This window comes from Ascidiella aspersa, chromosome 4, assembly GCF_963924565.1.
Source record: "Ascidiella aspersa chromosome 4, kaAscAspe10.2, whole genome shotgun sequence".
Lineage (NCBI taxonomy): Eukaryota > Metazoa > Chordata > Ascidiacea > Phlebobranchia > Ascidiidae > Ascidiella > Ascidiella aspersa.
In genome coordinates, this window is record NC_139450.1 from 16765010 (window position 1) to 16774094 (window position 9085).

A 9085-nucleotide genomic window follows, 5' to 3' on the forward strand; every position below is an offset into this window, starting at 1 on the left:
TGACGTATACATGAGTAATGTTAGGTGACGTGGCGAGTAATGCAGAGTCACACTGATTCACCGCTATCCTTACTAGTCTGTAACTTGTCCTATTATGATACTTTCTATGTGTTAAAGTTCAACTCCATATCAGCTGCTTTAAAGAACGAAGCTTATATTAATTGTGTTGTATTGACAGAAATTTGTGCGCAAGATTCTTGATGCCAATTATGCTATTCACAAACGTTTGTTTCATTTATAATCTGTTAAAAATCCGATGGGACTCATTTTATTGAAGAGCGCTATGTAAGCTGTTTTTTTGTAATGCTTTGCGTTCGAAATTCATAATATAGCCAAACTAACACACGCGCCAAAGAAACCTCGCTAATGAATGGGAAAATAAACACGTCAGGGAGTGAGTATGAGACTATTGAGTAGGATGCACCAACACTTCCTTAACAAGCTTCTAACAACAATCCACCTGGTTTTGTTAGCAGCAGGTCTTATACCAAAGCAATCTGCGAGTGAGGTTGTACAAGTACCTGACCGGAACCTTGATTACAAACAGTTTAGTGATGTCTTTTTTGAGTCAGTCGAAACAGAGTTAGGCCTGTATAATATATATAAGTTTTATCAAGACTGTGTTTTTAAAATATCAATTTTTTTATCAGCATGTCAATTTTTTTATCAGCATGTTGCGAGTAGTGAGTCTCGACCCGCATTTGGTCCACGCAAATCCTTAAATATCACCTTTTTTTAGTGAAAAGTTTTAAAATTTCCTCAAACGCGGGCCGTAGTTTGGTAACAATAAATTGTGGCATCCACGAGTCATTTAAACCAGCAAGGCTAGCGTTGTTTAGTAATGTAAAATATGCTACTAACAGCTGTGGCCTTTAGCATTGCAGCAATAAACCAACAAATCTAGCTTTTCATTAAATTCTAGTTTTAGGATTTATCGTTGTTGAAGTTTCTTGTAAACGAAACATTTGCGTTGCACGACCTTAGGATTATCATTTTTGTGTAGCGACAAAAAGTATTTGCGAATCCAAAATAAGGTATAAGATGATCTATCCAAGGGGTCCGCATTTTCTTAGTATATAATAGTTTCGTTGCTGAACAGCGACTAAGTTCATGCTGTTTATAAAACCATTTAGTAATTAATATCCATATTCCATACTTTTCTGGTAAATAAAGCAATTACAGCCGTAGGAATTATTTTGTTTCTCGCATTTTAGATTCAGCTCTGATGTTTTTTATTATTATGTGGTAGGAGTTCACAGAGTTATCCGAATTGGCACGATGGTCCACGGACATAAACGAGTTGAGAAGCTCTGTATTATATGCTACTACCAGCTTATCTCTGACAAAAAACTATTAGGCCTAAGCACAAAATACAAATTTATTATTATAAATAGATTCTAGATTATTGGTTTTCACTAACTTTACAAAAATAATTAGCCTAGTGCAATAAATAATCTTAGCAATACACTGTAACTGAAACAACTCGAAAAATATTTAGGTCGCTGCAGGATATGCTGCTATATAGAGTTTAACAAAATGTAATGGAGGACACCTGTTGTAGTCTAGCATTGTAAAATATAAATTCAAAAGTAAATTCAACCAAATAAAACTAATGCAACGGCGACCCAATTTTGGGTCGTGACCCAGATAAAGGTTCAGAAACACTGTTTTAACCCACACACCTTTTTACCTGTGGCTGTGACAATTGAAATTGCTTATCAGATTACGGATATTGTATTCAGACTTAACTCGAAAACAGAACAAAATAGGTCTACAATATATAAGAGGTAAATTAAGTGCACAATGGATGGGCAATTGAGTGTATCAATGGTAAAATTTTGTTTCTGGGGTGACCAAACCTATCATCTGCGAAGTTACCAAGAAGAGGAGAAGGAAATCTTCGTGCAAGAAGTAGTGGAGGTATTTCAGAGCATCGCCGACTGTTTTGTGTGGTCAATTACCGAAGGGTGCTTGGTGGTTAAGGTAATCCCCAACGACAGTCCAGGTCCCATTTCTGGATCCAGTGAACCATACAACAATATGGAAAAGTTAGAAAGATCTTTTGTTAAAGGCGACCTTCTAACTCTCATTAACAAGAAAATGGAGCAACTAAAACGATCGCCCTATGACGCGTTGTCTCATACCATCACTAGTGAGTGGGTCGACGCTGCGCAGTACAAAAGGAAAAAAATACGGGTGAGTAGTTTGTTATTACACCGTTGATTATACAATTTAGCTCACGAATCTTCAACTAGAAAAGTGTTATTTCTTTCATCACGCCAAATTAGCTTTAGTTGTTAATTGTGTTTCTTCTCCACATTCTATGCAAATGATATATTTGTACACAAAGTTGCATTTAACCTATATTCAGCCTGAAAATTAGATTTCTAAAAATCTTACCAAGGTATATTTACTTCAAAAACTGATTACGTTTTTGTTGCTAAGTTAGGTAATTGCACTGGATTTTATTATTTCTGTAACGCCGTACATAAGTAAGCACTAAAGAAAATATTTTTCCTCTTAGGTCTCCTGTGTGTTAACCGAATTTGTTATAAAAATCTGCAGCCTTTTTTGAAATAATGGCGCAACATTTGCGTTTTAATAATGTTGATCAGGTTTTAAATTCGTGCCGGTATTTAGAAAGTAAAAAGTTCTGAATTTTGTTGGCAGGGTTTTGAGGAAATTTTATATTTCGAAGCACAACATTTGCTACAGCCATTCAACGGTAAAAAAGGAATAAACAAGCCAGGAGCGTGTAATGACTAGTAAAAAACTATTACGCACATTTCCTATGTAATTATATTGAAAGTTAAAAGACAAATAACTCCTTTTTTATTCTAATTATATGATTACATAATTCCAACGGCGTCTGTATATGCGAAATTCCTTTTTTTTTAAATTAAACTGTAAAAAAGTGTTTCGTTAAAATTATTTTATTGAATGCTTGCGCCGCAAAACACGTGGATATAACCGTTATGGATTTTTTTATTTTAGTTGAATACGACATGAGACCAATTAATGGATTTGTGGGAAAGGCGTACATTTTTAACAACGAACATTTTTCAAAGCCGTACGGTAAGTTAAAAATGATTTATGAATTTTTGTTTAAAATAGAAGTTAAATAACGAACATTTTCTCGTTATGTAGTGTACCACCAACGCAAAGGTTCAGAGGTAGATGTGCTCAGTTTGACCACAACATTTAAACGAATGCGTCTTGAACCGGTTCTTCACCTCAATCTTACTGTTAACCAACTTGAAAAGGTAATAATGTGAAAAAACATTCCCTGTAGGTAGGTTATAGAGTTATAGACTAACTGCCTAAGTTGTATATACTGCTTTGGGCTGCAGCTATATTTTAATGTATGAGTGCCAAACGCAGGTTGTACGTGACATATGTCAAAGGCAAGTAAATGCTGACGACAAGTGTGTCGTAGTAGCGATCATGTCACACGGAACAGAGTCAAGAGTGAGAATGTACGACGATGACGTTGAACTCAAGAGGATTTTCAAGCCGTTCGCCGAAAGCATCACCCTGGAAAACAAACCAAAGATTTTCTTCATTCAGGTAACAAATAAAAATACCATGTTTCCAACCCGGGTTTAGTGTACAAGTAAATCACCAGAAAAGTGAATTCCGGATATTTAAACTAGTAATTTTGCACTCCTTAATTATTTTGAAGAAATGCCCAAAATCTTTTTCGGGGAGACTTTTTGGCGAATGACTATCGCAGAAGCATGCATTGATGTTAGCATACTTAAATAAAGTCAAAATAGAAAATATAAATATGTAATCCAACTAATCACAACTATTACCATAAAAGGCGATGTAAATCAAGACTGTCTGGTTGCGGAATTGGGGTGTTTGATACGCATTTCATTTCGATAGCAATAGCTGTAATTTGGAACAAAAATACGGTTGTCCGATTTAATCTCAAATGACGTCATTATGAATGACTCATTAGTGTGGTTAAGATAGGCAATGTGGATAAAATTTCAACGTGAAAACGTAATGTTTCCCAGATTTTAAGGCATCTTTCAGCGCTAGGCAGCCTAATTACCTTTGAATGTTATGTGTTATATTCCTCAAAAAAGTTTTAAACTCTAGTTTAGATAACATTAACAAATCATGACCCAATTCAAATAGCATCGGACCCGCCTCGATCCTACCAGTATTTTTCCAGTGCCGATCCAACAAAACTGGTCTAGGGTATCGGCTACAAATCCGCTATAATCGGGCCTTAATGCTGGTCTTACCCTTTTTACGAATCAAGTTTACTAAACCACAGAAATGCATTTATCGGCCTTGTCGCAATCGATATAATAAAGACGTTTACGGTTTGTTATAATGCGACAAGAATTGATCGACACTTTGCGCTCAATCAGGGCCACATAATCATTCCTATTAGTATTCAAACAGTCACTGGAAAATCAGACGCAATTACCCACACCAAGAAGCTACAAACTAGGAACCACAACAAAATAAAAAGGTTGGATTACTTAGGGTCCTGCCTTAGAGCATATATAATGTTTGTAAAAGGTAGGCAATAGAAATAAACTTATTCATGGCGCATGTATCTCGTTCAACCAACACTTTACTAAAGACCACGTTTGTTTGCAGGCTTGTCAGGGGGAACAGTTTAACTTAAAAGAGGTGCAGATGGACGGTGAGCCTTTTGCCGTGGATGGCGTTGCTGTAAACAACTCCGCAGCCCCGAACGGGTCTGATTTTCTAATTTGCTATGCAACCACGCCAGGTGTAGTAATTAAACTTAACTTTTTGAATTTTCAATAGTAGTTGGTGTTCCAGATCAAATAATAGTAGGCTATATTCAAAAACAGTCTCCCGGGTGCCCCATTTTCGGCTTTTCGCAAATAAACTTGCTTTTTGGAAATTATATTGTTTGCTTCAGCCTGATCATTTACGGCACGCAAACAGCCTAGAACAGGAGTTCTTAACGTTTTTTGTATGTTTCTCTTTACTCTTCAACAAAGATGAATATGAGATGTACTCCCAATAAATATAATTGGTGCTCATTTATTAAAAAACGTAAGTAACAAATTACATCAGTTATATACATTGTACAATGCTACGGCTTCCCTTGCTATTTGGCAACAAGATGTTTAATGTCTGGTAAAGTAGTAGATAATTACTGGGCCAGTTAAGTACCCAGTGACGAAAAGTAGGCAATCACATGCATAACTAGCGCTGAAATTTTAAAAGGTGTATTAAACCCTAGGCCAGGGATGGCGAATCTTTTTAAGTGAATGGGTCATAGACGAGACCTTAATCCTGTAAAAAAGCAAAGTGGGTCACAGATTTAATGATATCAATGAGAAACTTGTTGCTGCATCTTCTCTGCAAGACTTGTGATCCTAGGCTGGTAATGTGTAGTTTTCAACTTAACACATGCAGCACTTATATCTGAGCTGAGACGATTTCTGGTACTCGATTTTATGAAATTCATGTGTGAAAACAATGACTCGCACGAATATGTGGAACCGAACATTGTTAACAAAGCTACCGCAAATCGTTTCATGTTTTCAAATGAGTTTGGTAGGGAATTCCATTCTGTAAGGATTATATTTTCCGCACGGCGTTCAATTGCAATAACTTCGCTGCCATCCATTTCCGCTTGTGCTTCAGTTTTTTGTAGGTGGTAATTCAAATCTATAAATTTTGTTTTCCAAATTGCACTTTCTTGGAAGTCTATCATTTCCATTTCCAAGTTGGAAAGACGAAGCCATTCAAACTTCGGCAATTCATGAGTTTCAAATTGAATTGTATGTGGGGAAAGAATAAACTGCAATGTAGAATCTAGTTCTCGGAACTGGGCAAATCTTTCTGACATTACATCTTTGGCCTGCTTCGTCAGCAAAACATACTTGTCGAGGGCATTTTTCTTTTGGTCGTGAGCTAAATCGGTGCTGGCAAAGTGCTTCTGTAGCTGTGGAAAATATTTCAGCTTACCTTGTTCAATGTCTGCAGAAAAGACAGCGAGTTTCTTTTCAAATGCTTTAACATGCCCAAACATCGACAATGCAGTGTTTCCACAACCTTGCAATTTAGTATTTAAAATATTATAATGCACTGTAAAATCAGCAAAGAAATGCAAATCGGTCAACCACATAGTTTCTCTTAATTCGGGATAATTTTGATTTTTTTCAGCTAAAAATTGTGTTACTTCTTCCAACAACTCAACAAATCGGCTTAATACATTGCCACAACTCAACCACCTTACATTATTGTGTATAAGTAATCCAGAAAATTCACTATCACACGAGTTCAACAAATTTGCAAACTTGGGTTTATTAAGAGCATTAGCTGCAATATAGTTCACTATTTTTTGTTAACAGTTACAACGTTTTTAAGAAATTTCAGGGATTTAGCGCAAAGGGCTTCTTGTTCTTGATGTATGATGCAGTGACGAAACTCAACAAAGCTGCGCTTCAACTCCTGTTTTAGTATCTGGACAAATCCAATATGTTCCCAATCATGCTGGGCGCCCCATCAGTCGTTATCGATACAATATTTTGCATGTCTATCCCTAGCTTAGCAAATTCTTTCTTTAGTTCAGTCATTACATCTTGACCTCTTGTTTTCTCAGATAAGGTTATTAGTTTAATGAGATCTTATTTCATTATATGTCCTGCTCGAAATCTTGCGATAACTACTAAACGGGAAGGTAACATCTGTACTCTCATCCAAACAAATTGAGAACATTCCTGCATTCCTTAAATCTAGTAACATCTGGTCAGTAACATCTTCGTTCAACGCAATTATTCTATTCTTTACTGTGTTTCTTGCCACAGGTAGCTCATCAATTCTTTTGAGAATAGCAGTTTTATTTGGAAAATCTTCAAATAGCATCTCTGAACATATTTTGAAAGCTTCTTTTAGGTAAGCACAGTCAGAAAGTGGTTTTCCATGCAAAGCAATAGTATAGGACACGTGGAAACTAGCAGCAGAGATGTTGTTCTTTGACTTGAAGATATTCTTAAAGCCACTGGTTTGCTGTTTTAGTTGCTTTACTACTCTCTGAATCACTTCAAACTTTTCATTCTCTTTCATAGAGCACAAATTATCGTGATTGCTCTCGAAAATGACGGTTGATATTGTAAAAACGTGCAATCATAAGTTTTTTGCAAATACAACATAAGGCTTTGTCTTTCTGTTTGATTACACCAAATTTACTAGTCCACTCATCATGAAACAACCTGCCACCAATACTCACTTCAGGTTCAAATTTTCTTTTACTTGCCATCAGTTTCACTACTTGTAAAATAATTTACAGTAAAAATTAGCTGAAAGCTATGGTCTAATTTAGACTTGCCTGAAAGGTTAGGATAACACCAGCAACTATTTTTAACTGTGCTCAGTGCTAAATGAAGTATAAACTGGCTACTAAACACAAAACGTCATAAATAGGTTTGTGAAGTCATAAACGTCTAAAACTGGACATATTTACAAATACAAAAATTTAGTCACTTAAATATTTGTTAACATTTTATTTTTTGAACCTCAAGTGGGTCACTGAGAAGGCAGTGGTGGGTCACTTCGTGGGTCAGTGGTTCGCCATCCCTGCCCTAGGCCAACAGTTATTGCTACCAACTAACAAAGCATTTAAACCCCGCTATCGATGAAGTTTTTAGACCTAAACTGCCTAAAACAAAATGCTTGCAACACGTTATCTAAATCTATGACGTGACTGCCGAAAAAGTTGCAAACTAAATCCAATTAATCAAATTTATAAGCTAAATTGTTCTTGGTATCGTAATTCCCATTTTTTCATGCAGGCTATCAAGCATTTCGAAACTTGGACAAAGGAAGCTGGTTTATTCAAAAGCTCGCAGAAGTCTTTGAACAGTACTTTTCTGGTAAATCTTAACGCTAAAATTTGAAAAACTCAAAATGACTTGTTGTAAATATATTAGTTGGGAGGTTTAATATAGGGATATGACGCTATTGTTACAAACACTATAGTTTGATGGGTGTCATGTTTGTCTTCACTACCGCAAGTTACCTGAAAAGAAAAAAACTCATAGAAATCAGAAAGGAAAAACACAAATTATGCAAACAAATTGAATTGAGAGGTTACATTTTTTGATGTAAAAACAACACAGCTCATATACGCTCAGGTACTTCTAAAGAAGAACTTGATATTGTCCAGTTGATGACTGCAGTGTCGCAGCGTGTGGCGAGCAAGGAGGTGCATCAAGACGTCGAGTCGGAAGGAAAATGGTACAAGCTCAAGCTGAAACAGATGCCATCCTTTGTATCCATGCTACGAAAACGCGTTTTCTTTAAAAGAGGAGTTGCCGAAGCAGTCGGCGATTTAGAGGAATAGCAAGCTTGACAGAAAATATTTTTAACCACAAAATGCATTAGTTTGTACTCAATAAGTATATTTTACTTAAAAAACATGATTCTTGTGCTTGAAATTATTCATATATTTTATTTTTTTATTTTCTAAGTTTATAACTTGTTTTAAAACTCTTGGCGTTGTGCTCTTGTTGCCTAATTTTTGCAAACAAGTTGCTTTTGTAAAGCGTTCAACTGCAACTCAATAAATAAACTGTTGCTACCAGGCATAGTAATGTAAACCAAAAAACAGCTCCTCTGGTAATGCCCAGGTTATTACCAGAGGAGCTGTTTTTTGGTTTATAGGTACCTCAATAAGATGTTAAAACGAACATCAGGAATAAACTTAACCGCCGAAATAAAATAAAATTGATGTATCACTGTAAACTTATTTTAAAATGCAAATACAATATATAATATTGTTGCTATAGCCATCTATTTGAAATAAATTCGCCTGTGTTTGGGCTACAAAATTGTAGAATACTGTCTGTTTTAACGACAAAGCACATTGTTACCTCCATCTTTAGCACAGTTGCGCAGTCTAGCTCGAGCTCATGGGTTCTACTTTTTTCATAAATTTTGTAAACGTGGTGTTTTTCGAAAAATCTCTAAACCCAAAGTAGATAAGATGGGGAACCACAAGAGTTGTAACGATTCAAGTCACTCTTTTTAAGTGACTTAACTTGTTTGTAAAATAGTTTAAGAATACTTTTAAAATTGTTGC

At 35.8% G+C, this 9085-nt stretch overlaps 1 protein-coding gene across 1 annotated transcript; it reads left to right on the top strand.

Moving 5' to 3' along the window:
• The first annotated feature begins 1754 nt into the window (after window positions 1–1754).
• On the top strand, window positions 1755–8587 carry LOC146148412 (caspase-6-like). Its single transcript, XM_083388347.1, has 8 exons — window positions 1755–2196; window positions 2671–2725; window positions 2995–3075; window positions 3148–3263; window positions 3382–3567; window positions 4621–4756; window positions 7797–7877; window positions 8139–8587. The coding sequence occupies exons 1-8, from the start codon at window positions 1804–1806 to the stop codon at window positions 8345–8347; spliced, it is 1257 nt and encodes a 418-aa protein (XP_083244473.1). The 5' UTR covers window positions 1755–1803; the 3' UTR covers window positions 8348–8587.
• The last annotated feature ends 498 nt before the right edge of the window (window positions 8588–9085 follow it).

Bases quoted from the DNA above. Each gene is read 5' to 3' on its own strand.
- LOC146148412 (XM_083388347.1), top strand. From the start codon at position 1,804: ATGGATGGGCAATTGAGTGTATCAATGGTAAAATTTTGTTTCTGGGGT. The intron at 3,076-3,147 runs GTAAGTTAAAAA...CTCGTTATGTAG, and splicing joins ACATTTTTCAAAGCCGTACG to TGTACCACCAACGCAAAGGT. The intron at 4,757-7,796 runs GTGTAGTAATTA...TTTTTCATGCAG, and splicing joins TTGCTATGCAACCACGCCAG to GCTATCAAGCATTTCGAAAC.